The 17,250-nt window shown below is 39.8% G+C and overlaps 1 protein-coding gene across 2 annotated transcripts in view; it reads right to left on the minus strand.

Annotated features, from left to right (window-relative positions):
* sema6cb (semaphorin 6Cb) overlaps positions 1-17,250 on the minus strand; it is a 289,021-nt gene that overhangs the window by 26,493 nt on the left and 245,278 nt on the right. For both annotated transcript variants that reach the window (XM_072461463.1, XM_072461462.1), the window contains exon 18: positions 13,301-13,378. In XM_072461463.1, the coding sequence (XP_072317564.1) occupies positions 13,301-13,378 (78 nt within the window). The remainder of the gene's footprint in view (positions 1-13,300; positions 13,379-17,250) is intronic.

Here is a 17,250-nt window from a genome sequence, read left to right on the forward strand (position 1 = left end):
AAACACAATTCAAAGTTGTTCAAAGTCATGTGGTCCTGTACCTTTTATCTTCCTGTTTCACATTATAACCCCTTTTTGTGTCCTACTTCAGCTCCAGAACAAGACTGAGACGAGAGATAAGTGCACCTAAACTAGATTACAACGCCTTTGTGTGTTACAGAGGTCAGTAATTCTTCCAGTGAGGAGCGCTGCTTCAGTGGCCTGAATTTAATTTCAAACTCTTCTTACATGATTGCACATCCCCCAATTTGCAGCAGCGAGTGGATCCGTCTAGTTATTTTTTGCGATTATCGTTCACTTCCATTGTGTCCTTGCTTTCCCCGGACCCATTGCGGCTGTTTGCACTGCAGCTATTCATTACCCACAATTCCCCAATGCGGCCCATCTCTTTGTACATAGCACTTTGAGTAGTTACACCTTGTCGCAAACTATTGAGACTGGTAAAATTGGTACCTGCATGGCACGCCCCGAGTCTATACGATTGTTAAATGTCAGTGGATTGAGTAGAGAACATACGGCGTGCTGATCCAGAGGGACAACCCGGTCATTTTTGGGTAAGAGTCATCTGCTGCTGGGCAAATGGCGCCGGAAATATTCTTGACAAAATATAAACTGCCAGAAACAAAAACACAGCACGTAGCATTTGTGCAAGCTGCTGTGTCAAGTTTCCACAACGTCAAAATTAAACTTATGTTGTGTTATATCAGAATGTAAAGTTTTTTTCTCTTTTTCGAGAATACTTTTTCAAGAATGTTGCTTCTGTGCAGCAAAGAAAAATGTGACAGAGCCTTGACTGGCCCAAGATGAAATTATTGTGCATCAAACTTTTCTAGTGAAGCATGTGCCATCTACTCGTCTCTGTGGAAAGGTTTTTATTTAGCCTAGAAAAGTATTTTATTAAACATATCTTTTTTCAATGTAATAAAAACACTTAAATAAAGGCAAGCCATACTGTGCCACACTAATAAATACTACTGCCCCACCACCGGAAAATGTAAAAAAAGAAAAGAAAAAATCAATTAAAATGTAGAACTTGAACAATAAATTAATGATGGTGAGCCAGGATAGTGAAGAGTGTGAACCAAACAGCTAGTGGGCTTCTCATTCTGAAACTTATCCCAGTAATATCAGGTTTGAAGGTGAATCCTGGACAGGGGTGAATTGGGCAGAAAGCAGAATGTATTAGAAAGTAATTTTGGCATTCTAGAAACCAAATCCATTTTTGCCGCAAGCTAAATTAAACATTCATATTGGCATGAAAGTCTCCCTCCATTGTCAGATCACTGGAAGAGGTTTGATTAAGAATAGCAAAAAGGTCAAAATATATTCTCTTTGCAGAGCTAGCTAGCAAATTAAGCAAACACATGAATTCTGCGTGATTACTTAGCTCTAAAATGAAATAAAACTAAAGTGTATTTATCGATTCAGGCATGGTATGGATTTGCCTTTCTCACACATCTCTCACAGCACTTTGCCTCGGAAAGAATCAGCCGACGCCCCAATTTAGTGGCCAAAGTCAGCGGCCAGTTGGAGCGGCCGAGAACTTGCTATTTGTCCAGAAGCGAAGGGTTCACTTCAAAGAATGAATCACTTCAATTTGGCACACGTCTGCTAACGCCTTGACTCAGGCTGGTTCTGAATGTTTGCAGAGGTGCTGGACGGAGGCTACTTTTGCACTCAGATCCACACCTGATGCATTGAACTACAGCGTGCATAAGTCAAGCCCAAAAAAAGTCTGTCTCAGCTAAGTTTCTTGGCACTGTCCTTCACATGGGGGAGTCGGAGAGAGACGGGAGGTGATTATCCAGTCAGGAACATTTCAGGGACCTGTGGTTATTGTGCTGGAGCTATCTGGGGGAAAGTAAAATAAACAGTGTATAGTGGAGGGATGATTCTAGGGCCAAATGTAGGGCTGTGTGATATAACAAAAAAACTGTTATCAAATGTTTTCCCCGCATATTGATCCATCACGGTTTGAGATAACTTTTCTTTTAGTCTAAAATGGAGTTCACTATTCATTTACTGAACATAAACTCTGTGACTCTCTGAAAAATCTTATTAGCTCAATGCTTACTTTGTTAGCTACGTAAACAATTTGATAAAATGTGCTGGAGTCTCTACATGACAACTAAACAACCACTATTTAAACAAGCCCAAGCAATTAGGTGGAAACATACATTTAACCGGGACGTACCCCATTTCCAAACCTCTTGTCACCTGCAATCTCTTCTCTGGTCCTTCACAAAAACACCAAGTATCACATTTTCTAGTTTTGTGGTGAGATCTGAAGGTCTCCTGTGCCGTTTATAAGTCCATTAATATTCGCCAGACTGAGCACTCCTGCTGTGAAGTCACGTTCATTACAACTGCGTGCGTACATCAGCACGTCGGGGTAAACAGACTCTTATCTATATTGTAAATTAAATTAAATCGTATGCTCTTTAGTTACCACAGCAGATTAGTTAGTTTTCAAACTTTACAAACATTATTTCATTTCCAGGCAATGGGAAAAATGATAGGGAATTTTACTTCTATAATGGACTGTTGAGCTCCATTATTAAAAACGCACTCTTTTACCGCTTTATTACACATCACTTTCAGCCATGTTCAACAGCTTCTCCCCATCCTCACGGCAGCAGCAGAACCGTCAGTCTCCTCAGCCTCTCCTTAACCAGCAGACTGCAATGCATTTTATTCTTTTCTTTCGTAAAAAAATACAATATTTTAAACTTGATAGATTTGATCAGCATTTCATTGCACTTTTTAAAAGCTTGCCTTTGTTTTGGGGTTGGTTGGGAGTTGTCAATAATGTTGTGCTCTTAGTGCCATATTGATTCCAGTCCGAGGCTGAAAAGCTGCTTCTGGCTCACTGTCTTTCAACTTAATGAACGCTGTGATGAGTCAAGCTTACGTAACCTGCCGCGCTCTTTCAAGTTTAAGTTTGGGGGCTATAAATCAGGTCCTGCAGATAAGTTTGTAAACAAGATAAAGTAAAAGAGGGCACCAAAATCAATATGTGGCTTGTGAAGTTTAATTATAAAACCAGAGTTAAGAGCATATTCCTTCATTGCTGAGAGCTGGCAAAACCTAATCAGATTGTTTGAAATTGGCTTTGAAGCTCTCATTTTATAGAAAACTTATATATAATAAAAATTTTAAAATGTTTATATTTATTTTTGCTTATTATGTTGAGTGGCATTTTAAATGTACTTGTATGGACTCGTTCTTAATTAGGTTTTAATAGTTCTCCCACATCATTAGCTTACTCACAGTTGTATTTGATTGGTTTATGCATGTTTGAGTAACCCAGTATTGCCATGCACATGAAAAAAATAAAAAATAAAATAAAAAATTGCCCAAAAAATGTATTTTTGGGCAATTTTTGCTATTGAGCCATTTCAGATCAATATTGAGGATTTTACTGATCAAAATGTAAAACAATCCTTCATAAATGATAGTAAAAGTTTCTGACGTATACCATGAAAAGCATAATAAGTGCAATTTAAACTTATAGTGTCATACAAACCCGAAATTTTCAACAATTTTCTTGATTTTTTAGGACAGACTATACTAAAATATTTAGGTTTACGATTCCTCTCCATTGTCCATTTGTCCTCTATCCATCCTTGGCTGGTTTTGTTTTGGCAACAATGCTTATGTCAAATGCATTATATACAACTCAAAAGAGATGACGGCTGAGCTTTTCTCAATTTAATAATAGAGCAAAAGGAGAACATGCTTGTGAATCCTCTCTCTTCAGTGTCCTTGAGATCTTTCATTAAAATGTATGGTGTCAGAATAGAGTAGACCAGACAGGGAAAAAGCAGGAACAATGAAAGAGTAAGGCAGAGAGGGGAGGTCCCTGGTGGACTCTAAGGGGATCTACCTCACAGTCGGGTCTGACAAGCAACCTGCATTTTGTATATACATTAAAGGCAGGTGTCAAAGCCTTAATAGTGTTTATGGAACTGTCAAAGCATCAAACAAATCAAGATGAAAAAATGTAAAACAATATTCAAAACAAAGGGAATGAAATTGATATCCCCAATCAAAGATATGCAATAAAGTAAAAACAATGAAAAAAAATGGAGGAAACGAAGGAGAAAGATTGTTTAAAAATCTAGTCGCTACATGTGGGTAACATTATAGATAATGCAACATGTTATACAAAATGTATGAAAGAGCATTAATATGATGCAATAACATAAACATAACATAACATAACATTGCCTATAAAGTACATGCTTGTAACGAATACCTAGTGCTTATTAACACCTTATATTTTATAATGGAACCTTCTTTAAAACTTTAACAAAAACTTAAAATAATACTCAATCAAATTCAATGTTGTACCTGCTTACAGCTCCACTTGTGTGCAAAAAATTACAATTAATTTTGTGCAGTAAAACCTCTTTCTAAAAAGTTTGATGGTAAAACCTTTTGAGATTAAGTTAATTCAAGCGAGACAATGGCAGGTATCTTCCAGGTTTCCAGAACTCATGGGGATGCTGCTGTAGCTACTGAAGTGCATACAGCACTTCACAAATCTGAATGTGAAGACGATGTTAGCCACCGGGACAATATGGACGACTTCCTCATCTGCTCTTAACCACTTGTTCACCCCTGCGACTCTTCCCACACTCATTTCCTAATCCTTCTCCGTTTCGTGTTCGTATCAGTGGGCGAATGGCTCCATTTGCAAACGGCATTCTGGCCCAGCTCTTCTCCAGTTCTGCTCCACTGCTGCTTTGTGCTGCTGGCTTCATGCAGACACATAAATCAAACGTCAGCGAGTGGCTCTGAGGACGAGACATTTTCTTTAACAATTTAGACTTACTCTCACCTCAAATTCCCTTTGATTTGTCATTAAAAAACAGAATACAAACATATACTACACATTGTTTGTGTTGTTCTTGGCTTTTAAAAATACTCTTCAGTACTTCTACTTTGGCATTTCAGGTTTTAGAACTAAAAAAGAATCAAGATTTGATGTTAGCACGGCATCAATTGGCAGCAGTGGGCATGAAACATAAAACATTGAAAGTATAAATGCTCTACAAGAGTCTGTCGATAATTTAAGGACAGTGGAGGTTTTGGAAACCTGGTGGGGAAACCTGGTGGGGAAAACTGGTGGGGAAACCTGGTGGGGAAACCCCTCCATAATTTCTAAGTGGGAGAACTTACAAAATCGCAGGGTGTTCTAATACTTATTTTTTTCCTCACTATCTATCTCTCTATCTCTCTATATCTATCTATATCTATATATATAGATCAAGATTTATATATATCTATATATATATATAGATATATATCATCAGCATGAATGAAGCAAAATGCAATTGTATTCATCTGAAAGTAATTTAATCTCCGGTCAGCGGTCAATCTACGTTCCTACCCTCGCCTATGGTCATGAGCTTTGGGTAATGACCAAAAGGACAAGATTGCGGATACATGCGGTCGAAATAAATTTCCTCCGCCGGGTGGCTGGGCACTCCCTTAGTGATATGGTGAGGAGTTCAGTCACACGGGAGGAGCTCGGAGTAGAGCCGCTGCTCCTCCAGCTGATGTGTCTCGGGCATCTGTTCCGGATGCCTCCTGGGGAGATGTTTCAGGCATGTCCCACTGGGAAGAGGCCCCGGGGAAGACCCAGGACACGCTAGCCTGGACTGGGAACGCCTCGGGATCCCCCGGAGGAGTTGGAGGAAGTGTCTGGGGAGAGGGACGTCTGGGAGTCCCTGCTTGGACTACTGTCCCTGCAACCCGGCCCGGAAGAAGATGGATGGATGGATGAAAGTAATTTAAAAATACGGTTCTATGTTTAAAATGTTCAAAATGCACATACATTTCTTTGGTTCATAGCAAGTTGAGAAAACCCTGTCCACATTTCTATATAAAGCCAAAACACACTCATCAGACCAAAAACAGACATTATTCTTTCAATACGATCACTGAACACACACATACAAAAATGTAATCTGTAAAAAAATACTTTCTACACTCACTAACTTGCTGTAACTCAAGCTTTTACTAAAACTGGCAGAAAACTGACAGATCACTAGCTTCACAATTTCTTTCGGATATCAGGTTTGCTCAAAACGCGGATATAACTTCACTGCAGCCTCGCAACATTTCAGCTGTCAACGGTAAGTGTAGGAAGCTATGGTCAAGGAATAAAGACTGCTGTGTTTTGGGAGTGGTCGAGTGTCAGTCTACAGAACATTTGGCACATTTCAACAACGGAGGTAAATGGGAGGGGAGGAGCGGAATAACCAGGTGAGCTCACAGAGTCCTTACATCCATCGGCCTCTCTGTTCAAGGACCCATCCATCTTATTTTGCCATTGACCCAGATTGTTAGTTTGGCTTTTTTCAGCAGAGCCTTAGAGGAGAAGGAGAGAAGAAAAACATCCCCCAAAACTTGTTCAGGAAAACCAGTCAAATGCAATAGGAAATGTCTGGTGCACTGTCAGTTGAACTGTAGTTCAATGTCTCTGCATGTAAACAAGAGCAGGTTGTATGAAGCTATATCAGATAAGTAGCCTAAATAACACACACACACCGCTTGTATTAGTTTATTAGCTTATGGTTGCTAATTAACATGCACAAGACTCAGGCCTGACAGTACTTCCTGGCAAGAAGTACTTTTGAAGGCAAAATCAGGGGGATTTTTTCCCCAAAACATTGAGACGTGTCTAAAATTTCAGAATAAATTCTTGATAAAGGTCCACTATGTAACTTTTCTGGTGGAGGATGTTGCAACACGCGTTCTTAATAGTCTTACAATGTGGTACCAGCTTGTCACCATTCATATATAATATACATATAAATATAATATATCTGCCTGAAATGTTACAGAATGGCACTTTAGTATGTACAGGTGTTTTTAAACGAGTTGGCCTGGTGGTGGCGCTAGCTTGTCTGAAACACGTTGGACGTGTAAAAGTACGTACAATCAGTTGGACTGATTTAAAAAGTATTTAAAAAGAGTTGGACTCCGAAAACACGTTACCCTTTGTGGCTAGATGTTCTTTATTTAATTTTTAATTTAGTTAATTTTATTGTATTTCTGTTTCTGTAATTTCTTTGTGATTTTAATGCATTTTTCCTGCTGTGAAGCACTTTGTGTATGAAATGTGCTCTACAAATAAACTTGCCTTGCCTTGCCTTGTCTCAGTGGAGATTAATACGTTTAGTTACATACTGTGGAACATTCTAGGTGAAGCAATGACACCATGACATACAGTTTCCTGTGAAGCACTTCAGTCATCTTTGTGTTCTTTAAAAGTGCTATATAAATAGGATTGATAATAAACATTTGTTTTGTTTTCAGAATCAGATTTTTTTTTTTATTGCTTATGTCCGTGAATAATATGGGCTTTGGCAATTAGGTGCCACATAATACAATGATGAATAATAGTAAATATAGATATGATCAAATAAAGGGGGTGCATAGAAGAAGGTTTTTGTGAGTGAAGGGTCTTGCCCATGTAACCACCAGTAAGACCATTCTACAGTTTTTGGTGTGCTACACTTTTAATAGTCTATAGTCAAATACTAAAACAATTCACAGTAAACTAAATGTTTAAGAAGGATTCAAGTTTATTAACTACTTCATAAAAAACAGAACTTAATTAAGTAGATACAAAACCAATAATAAACTATTTGTTCATTATAAATTAGGTCTTTGTTCATGCTTTATTAAGACTAATTCATATGTACTTATCATAAAGTCCTGCCAAGTATTTCAAACTTCAAATTTAATAAAGTTAAATTTGAATGTTATCTGTGGATTTTAAACAAGCCTGCATAGTTCTGCATAGATATTATATGACTTATAATAATTTGTACTTTAGTAAAAGTCAAGCTAAAATTGAAGTATTGAATAAAATTATTAGTTATTTTTTCGTAATAACCACATGCGTCGACTCGTTACAGATTGTGCCAGTGAGTGCAGAGCATGTATTTCACTTTAGTGCTGCCACTGCCGTATATAAGCATGATGGATATGTGAGGGTCCCTAGACTCACTGCAACATTTCTGTTTAATACACAGTGTTAAAATATTCATCATGCTGACACCGCCGCCATGCTAACTCCAGATTAGCTTCAGAACAGCAAAAAAGTGCACTGGGGAGGAGTGGAGGCTGCAGTGCTACAGCTGTGATTTTCACTGCTGTAGCACTGCACATATATATATATATATACACCGCAAATTATTCTAAGATTTTCTAATTAATTTTTGGATTGAAACCACCAGTTGCCATATAGTTGTTCTATGAAAAAACAGAGGCTATTAAGAGGCCGAGACTGTAGAGTTCAGCTGTGTGCTCTCTGCATCTAATTATAGAGATGCATATAGCACCGTTAGAATGCTAGTGTCTGTTTGCAATTCACCTGAATTCCTGAAGTTTGTCTAGGCACCGCCATTCTGCGTAATCCTTCTTTCGGTTGTAATAGTTTACATAGGCTCTACACAGACAGGTACTACACAGACTAAAAAGTCGTTTTTCAGGCCCAGGGAATCAGGGCATTGTTAACTTAATGGTCACATGAAGTCTTGACATTTTATTCAAATCAATCTACTTCATATCATGTTTTAGTGGCGAGACTTTCACCTCATTTTCAGTTTAAAAGAATGGAGTTCCTGTTCGACTGGAAGAGCCATTACAACGGAAGTGAAAGGAAAAAATTGTGTGAGGCGGAATAAGGTCAATAAGACCTCTGAAAGTGGTGAAAAGTGCTTATAAACTCATCATGGTGAATAGTTAGAATTCTATGGATGGATTAGGCAAGTGAGCAACAACTTTGGACTTCTGCAAATACTTAAACATTACCTAGATCTGTTGTTCATGTTTTAAGGAAAGTTCTTCAAAAATGAATTCTAAGCTGCACAAATGATTTTTCAAAAAGCTTGATAAATGCAGAATACAGGACATTTAAGTCGGAACTAAACCAGAACATAACTGAAGGGAATAGAGTCTAAAGTGGTACAAAATTAAATACAGAAGCATCCGAGTAGCTCAAGAGAAAAACAAGGCCTGTATACCACTTAATAGAAAACAACTACAGTAGTCAAGGACATAACATAACCCTGTAAGAAAACGATTACCTCGACTCCTCCTTTTGCACAGTATTGATGGAAATACAAATGTGTCCACCGCAACACAGACTAATCTGGTCTTTATATAGCCCTGTCCGCCCACACACGTTCCCACTGACCACGCAGCGGCAGGGGCTGATGCCTGTAATTGGCACCACGTCGGCGGGAGAAGAATTAGCGGGCAGAGTCTCCTGCCAGAGCGCTTGATTAAAAAGGAATCTGTGAGGGATTGTCTCTTGGCGTGCTCGTAATTAAAGGGATTTTACAAAGGAAAGAGACATCGAGCTAAAATGAATGTTTTATTAGGCATGTTGTAAGGAGACGTGGTGATGCGAGTGCGGGCTATAAATGAGTTCATCTGTTGTTAGATTAGTGCGACATATTATGAGGTAGTATCCGTAGAACATTTTAACTAATGAAATCTGATTTATAGGGAGCAAGTACATTGTAAAACTCTTTTAGAAATAGCTACTTCACTATAATTCTAATCTGGAGAGCTTTAGCTATGATTTGTATTCAAATTATTTGATCAATCAAATAATATCATAGTAGTACTGGTAGTTGCGTGTAGTAGTAACGTTCAGTCAAAGAGCGCACATGTTAAAAATTATAAACTGACAAATCGGATGATATTCCTCTCCACAGCAGGTGACGTCATGTGTTTAAGTCAGCGCAGCAGTTTTGACCCGAGTTCCCAAGTAGTTTTTCCGAATTGTGTTCATGAGCATTTTTCAGCATTCCCATGTGCACCTGCCCCAGTATAAAAGTAGACTATGATCTACTGCATGCTCAGACTATAGCTATGTTGGGTTATAAATTACAGACAAAAGGCAGGTAAAATCATAGCTCTGTCTACAGTGGGCGCGAGTGGGTCCTATCCACACACTCAGACTCCGCTTTATAAACTGGCAACTCAGCACCGTAAGACTCACCAAAAGCTTTGGTGGCCTTTTTTAATTGAATAAACTAAACCTATAGACACTCGACTTTTGCATCGGCATGTGTTTAGCTGAGGTCACCGCTGCAAAACGTGACACGTTTCTGTCAATATTTCACATGGATTACAAATTAAAAGCAACATACCATGTGAGGAGAGGCATCCTAAAGTTTGAGGCTTTAGTATTGTCTGGACTCAAGATCAATAAAAGTATAAATCTGCAGACCTGGATGCCTTGCACCCTTCTTTGACAGAGAAAAGGGAAGAAGTAGAGGGCAAGGGTTCCACTGGGAACCACTGACACTGGAAATTGACACCATCAGCTGTATGTAGGGATGCGTACCGCTACGACCGGATCTGGACTTGTAAAAACGTTTTGGTTCAGGTCCAAAAAAAACAAAACCCCGGTGATTCGGTTCTGGACTCATATCAAATATAGCACTCAAATACTATATCCTTTTTGTTCTAGAATCTCGACCATCTTAAACCTTTCATTGATCGCGAAATTCGCGCTGGAAAAGACGTAAACACTGCCATGCGCCGCCGTCAATAGCGCACAGGGACCCTAATAAGCGACGCACACGTCTTCTGGGCATAAGTTGAAGCCGACGAAATAAGTTGCGAGAGACAGGAGCGCCTCGTACGTGAGGGACAGGAGCGCCTTGTACGTGAGGGACAGGAGCGCCTCGTACGTGAGGGACAGGAGCGCCTCGTACGTGAGGGACAGTAGCGCCTCGTACGTGAGGGACAGGAGCGCCTCGTACGTGAGAGACAGGAGCGCCTCGTACGTGAGGGACAGGAGCGCCTCGTACGTGAGAGACAGGAGCGCCTCGTACGTGAGAGACAGGAGCGCCTCGTACGTGAGAGACAGGAGCGCCTCGTACGTGAGGGACAGGAGCGCCTCGTACGTGAGGGACAGGAGCGCCTCGTACGTGAGAGACAGGAGCGCCTCGTACGTGAGGGACAGGAGCGCCTCGTACGTGAGAGACAGGAGCGCCTCGTACGTGAGGGACAGGAGCGCCTCGTACGTGAGGGACAGGAGCGCCTCGTACGTGAGGGACAGGAGCGCCTCGTACGTGAGGGACAGGAGCGCCTCGTACGTGAGGGACAGGAGCGCCTCGTACGTGAGGGACAGGAGCGCCTCGTACGTGAGGGACAGTAGCGCCTCGTACGTGAGGGACAGGAGCGCCTCGTACGTGAGAGACAGGAGCGCCTCGTACGTGAGGGACAGGAGCGCCTCGTACGTGAGAGACAGGAGCGCCTCGTACGTGAGAGACAGGAGCGCCTCGTACGTGAGAGACAGGAGCGCCTCGTACGTGTCGAGCTGTGCGGAACCGTGTATCCACATGTGAACACTGAAGTGAACCGTGTATCCACATGTGAACACTGAAGTGAACCGTGTATCCACATGTGAACATTGAAGTGAACCGTGTATCCACATGTGAACATTGAAGTGAACCGTGTATCCACATGTGAACATTGAAGCAACAGCCGGTAAGATCGCTGGCTTTTTTTTAACTGTTTTAAGCTGTGGCCTCCATGTGCGATGTTGTGATCGTTAATATGCTGCGTGCGTCGTCACGTGTTAAAGGGGCGGGGTCAGCGTGGTCTTGTCTTGGTCTTTGGTCCGGGTGAATATTAATTAAATAACTTAAGTGTTATGTTGTGGTGTGATGTATTTGGCATTAAGTAAATACAAAGTAAAGTCAAAGTAATATTGCTTAATTGCTGCATTCATTAATTGTTAAGCGTTTATATTTTGTAATAGTATTTTGTATTTGTATTCTACAGTTGTTAAATATGGTCTGGTGTTTAATGCTGCTAATATGATGTATTATTTTGATTTGTTGTGTAAAATATTTTCATATTCTACTTTTGATACTGCTAAGTTAATTGCTTTATAGTGATTCAAGTTGACTTTTATGCTAGTTTTTGTAACTCTGTTATTTTACACTGTGACTTAATTATTTACACTGGTGTTTTGTCTGTTTGAAGGTTTTTACCTGACTTTTGATGTCAATGGATCTGTAACATTAAAGAGTAGAAATGTGTCTAAAGGCAAAACATTGTATCAGATGAAACAGCTGCTTTGACTCTTGACCCAGACTGACTCTGTCAACAATAATCAACATGCTCTTGTTGTTGAGTTTAGTCTTAGCTAGTAGCTTGTGATTTGTAAGTTGTAAGCTGTTACTGAAAAAATAGTGAATAAAGCAGACAAGTTGAGTTTATTTCAATCTGCAGTTAAGCCTTGTGTTTGATAGTCGTCCTTGTTCAAGTGTCTTCAACTTAATTTAGCGAAGTAGCTTGTGTTACGCTGTTGTAACATTATGCAAATATGGCATGGTTTAGGTCCGGACTTAATGAGTCTGGACCTGAACCTAAACCTCTGGATTCGAATCCGGACTTGAACCTGAACGCGGGTTTAGGTATGCATCCCTAGCTGTATGTGTAAAATACAGCTATTTAATAAGAGTTAATTTGTTATAGTAGACTACAAATAAAAGCCTGTTACTGTAGGCTATATTAGGGCATTTGGATTCATTCATCTCAAGTCCACAAAATTACAGGAAATTACAAAGATGCAACAAAATGTAGAATTGAATTGAAGGGGGCCTGTGCCCCAAAATAGATGAAGATCTAGTGACGTCCCTGGTCGAAACATGTCCAGATGACAACTGAATCTTTTTCTCCAATAGAACACTCTTGCATGGGGTTACATATGCTTAATAAAGCATGAACAAAAACTTAAACTTTGAATAAACATAAGACAAACTAACGTAACATAAGATATCTCCCAGGCATAAGGCGAACATGCAAACACCACAGAGAAAGGCCCCACAAAGTTTGGGTATCAAACCTGGGACCTTTTAGAGGTTCTACATCAAGATACACATATTTGCTTCTGTGGATTAGAAAAATTGGCTCTAGATAGTGTCTCGTGTGAGTGACTGCAGAAATGTGTTATTTGAAGTGATGACATTTAGAAACAATTTAGAGTTATAATTAAGGTTAGGAAATGGGTTATTATGGTTAAGATTTGGGCTACAAAAACAGTTTGGACTTAACTTGTTAGCAGCAGTAAATTTGAACATCAAAATAGTCAAAAAACTGTTTAGGCCTGTTCATGCAAAAGACATGGGAACCTAAGCTACAGTATGACGTCTGTTCCCACCGCAGGCGAGCGACTCAAGCACTAATCGTTAAACATGTTACATACAGGCAGCATTAGCAGGAAGTCAGACGTGTTGCTTTTGACACTTACTTGAATCCAGGTGAGACGGTGGAGCAGGTTCCAGATTTGAGCCAAACGCAGTAAGGATCACGAGAGGCCAGACAGCTCCTGCACCAGACACAAAAACATGAAATATTGAAAGTGTCTGACAGGGCTCACAATAACTCTCGGAAATGACAACTTTTCACTGGTTCAATGTCCAGCGCCAAGTTTGTGAGGGAAAAAAAAAAAAAGCTCTGACAATAGAAGAAGTCTTTCACTTGACTGTTTGCAGCTTGTTGTCTAAAGCACTGTCTATAGCCCTGGAGGGACAGTTTTTTGTGAAGAACAGTAGAATAAAAATGGGAAGACATTTCTGAACTGACCAGTCAACATCTGGAGTCTCTATCGTTTTATTGAAGTCATATATTTTTCCAAAAGTGAAAATTGGTTAAATCTAGATATGTTTATGAATATGACCACAGCATAATAGCAGATCATCTGTAGATCAAATGTCCCCAAACCAAAATAACATAACACAAAATTATTGCGCTAGTGAAAACCCATTACACTGGTGGTCCTTATTACAAACCATTACCTTTGTGTAGACTTTTAACCAAAGGCAAAGACAAGGATACATTTTATTTTCATCCCCACTGTACTTTCAAGTTTGTAAAAATTAGAAAGATGCATCGAAGTATATATACAAAGTGCCAAATTAAAACTACACAACTATGCAGAGATTGGTGACTTTTGTCTAACTTCCACAAAGTACAAATGCATCTACTCAAGCATTTTATATCTCATCTTTTTTGTCTTTACAAGTACTACAGCATTTGTTTGCCACAACTAGTCTCCAGTGCAGTCATGATCTGGTTAAAATGGCTGAGATTTGAACCAAAACTCTATCATTGAAAACCAATAAATAATCATTTGATGTTTTATTGTCATTTAAATATAGAAAAAAGTGACATAACATTTTTATTCATGTTCAACATTTTGAGTGATCATCAATTCATCAATTAATTTTATCAGCTCGAGAAGGTAGGTTTGTGAAATTTAAGTAGTTTACTTAAAGGTGGTATGGACAATTTTTTTCAGCAAATTTGTTATCATATTTCCTCGTGGCGTGGATAAATCATTTGTCCTGCCACGTATCAATCATAAAACGCACCTATCGCTCACCTGCAGCCGCGTCAGGCTCGTCCCCACGTTTCCGCGTGCCTAAGCGCATGGATCTATCATAATATAGTTCCCTCAGTGTACGGGGCAAAATGAAGACGTAGAAAGACTGTTTGAGCTGACGCAGAAGTGGACTGAAATCTACGGGAGACGAGCGATGCGATGCGCTCCGTTGCGCTAATAAACAAACGCACATGTGTGTTGTATCAGTCAACAAGGGGGAGTGCGCATGCGCACTTCCACCTGCTTTCTCAAATCGCCGAAAAATCGTCCATACCGCCTTTAAGTTGTTTGAGGAACTTGGGAAGACGTGGGACTATCGGAGACAACTAAATAAGGACTGCATTGCATCGTCTGAAATCTTTTGGCATTAGTTAACAAAGGCATTAACAATGATCAAAGCTAGTAGTCTCTTAATTCTGAACAACATAGCACATTCTAAACTTTATCTCTATCTCACAATGTCCCTCGGCCATGAGACCTAATTGCAAAACACGCATGAATGGGACACTAGCAGTCACCATCATGGCTCTCACAACACACCGTTTCACCAAATACTGTACAATCTGTGCTCTTTTAAATATTCTAAAATACTTAAAAACATTTGTCAGAAACCAGCTGTAATGAGGGGCTTCTGTGAAACGTTTTAAACATCGACGTGTTTGTCCCCATGAGCAAGAGGTGTATATCTGTAAACAGGCAAATCCCACAGTGAGGAACACTCCAAAGAGCAAAGGTTTGAATGAAGGAAAATGTACAGTAAACTGGAGATAATCACAGTTTTGAATGGTTTGCAATGATCTCTAAACATAGGTACGCCATATGACCAACGTTTGGCCTATGGTTGCTGCAGTGAACCAGATAAATTAATATATTGGATGTTCTTCCGACTTTGCCTGGGATACAGACTGATTCTCTCCATCTGTCTGGTCACCACCTTCTCTGCTAAGTCTAAAGCCAAACGCAAACAGAACCGTGCAATCAGGTTTGTTTATTTCAGTCACACATGGGAAACTGAGGATATCATTGATCATCTATACATTACATTATTTCAGTTTTTCCGCCCCATGTGCTATTTTTTCTGCTTCAATGTTTTCTCCTCGTAAGCAGCCATGTTTGTTTTGATTTGGATGCCAGTGTCCAGATTCACATCTTCCTAAAGTATTAGGAGAAGCGTGCATTCTTGGCTGGCTAGGAAACTTCCAATCAGCTTATTCCCGAAGTAGTCACAAATGTCGACATTATCATTCTGGTTGTATGATTTTGCACAGCACAGCCGATCTCGACAACAGATAAGTTCCATACAGACTAAAAAGCTGTTTTAAAGCCGCCCAGAGAAACGTAGTGTTGACTTGTTGGCTATTTTAGCAGCAAGACTTTTCTCCAGTTGTGTATTGATATTAATGGTATTTGGGGAAATTAAGCTGGAGTTGTCGGAAGCAAAAGTGGGTGGGGTGGAATAAGGCGGATACTGTAAAGAGAAATTCTTGACATTTAAAACATAAATAATGTCACCATTTTCCATTTAAAGATAAAACAACGTATACTTTATCTTTAAGTGTGTTACCCAGGGTGTTACACGTTACTAATGTTGGGTGAGCATTGTACGGCGGTTGCCTACAATTCACAAAAGCCACATTCCAGAGAAGAATATTTTTTTAATCTATCGTTGTAGCAAGTAAACGTCATCCTTTACATTTAAAAATGGATTAAACTCTGGCATTGTTCTTCACCTCGGCTTACTCAGAACACTCTCATATAAATGACCCAAAAGCTCTGTATGGGGCCCAAAGATGGTCCAATTATGCTCCGCTGTGGGGCCAGCATTAGTCACAGTGTGGTCCATGAAATACAGCGTGTATGTGAGATTAGCATGAAGGACAGGGAAGCTTCAAAGGGCAAATATGGACTGAAGAAGTGGTATTTTAACCATGTTATAAACAGTGGTGTGCTGATATTCCCTTTATGCTACTGCTTACTACAAAAACATGTGTCATTGTTGTGCTCATGTTTACAGTTATTTATGGGGGAATATTGGATGGGGTTTTGCACCTTTGTATTGCACTTTACACCTACTTCACCACCTACTACCATCTACATAACACATCTACTACATTCTATACAGTGTTTGATGCTCTACATGTTTGAGTAATCCTGTATCGTCATTCCAGCTGAGGCTTGCTTGCTTGCTACAATATACTGCCATTATCAAGATTCACATGTCTATTATCCAGCTGTTTAAGAACAAAGAAACAAAATGTAAAATAATGATGCAAGTACGTTATAGTTGAATACAACTACTCAAAGGAAACCATAATATGCTTTCTGTAAGTTCTCAGCACTCTAAACACCTGTTTCCAGTTTTCACTTGTCTTTACCAGTTCTCAATAACACAGAACTGAGAAACCCAACGCATTCGTATCCTGCACATGAACAACCCTGTGACAGTATATTATGTGTTTTCTAAAACTATTCTCTGTTTGACATAAGTAGCGAGTTCAAAAGATTCTCAAGTCCGCGGTTTTCAATAAGCACAATCCTTTGTGCTCTCCTCTTCTACCATGTTGTTATTAAAACTCCCATTTCATACGCTTCTGAGCTCACACTGCAAAAACATGGCTTTGGAGGAAACCTGAGAATGGCAGCAGAGGGGCCCGGAGTGAGGGAACCTGCCAACGAGAGAGAAGAGGGAGAGGCAACGAGAGAGAGGAGAGCAGAGGGAGAAAGAGAGATGAAGAGAGAGAAAGTGTGAAGGTGATAGAGCAGAGAGAGAGAGAGAGAAAAAAAAACTAGAGGAGAGATGATAGAAAGAGGGAAGG

This window comes from Eucyclogobius newberryi, unplaced genomic scaffold (assembly GCF_026437365.1).
Source record: "Eucyclogobius newberryi isolate DKJ021-1_F unplaced genomic scaffold, fEucNew1.0.hap1 SCAF_3, whole genome shotgun sequence".
In the NCBI taxonomy this organism is placed as follows: Eukaryota; Metazoa; Chordata; class Actinopteri; order Gobiiformes; family Gobiidae; genus Eucyclogobius; species Eucyclogobius newberryi.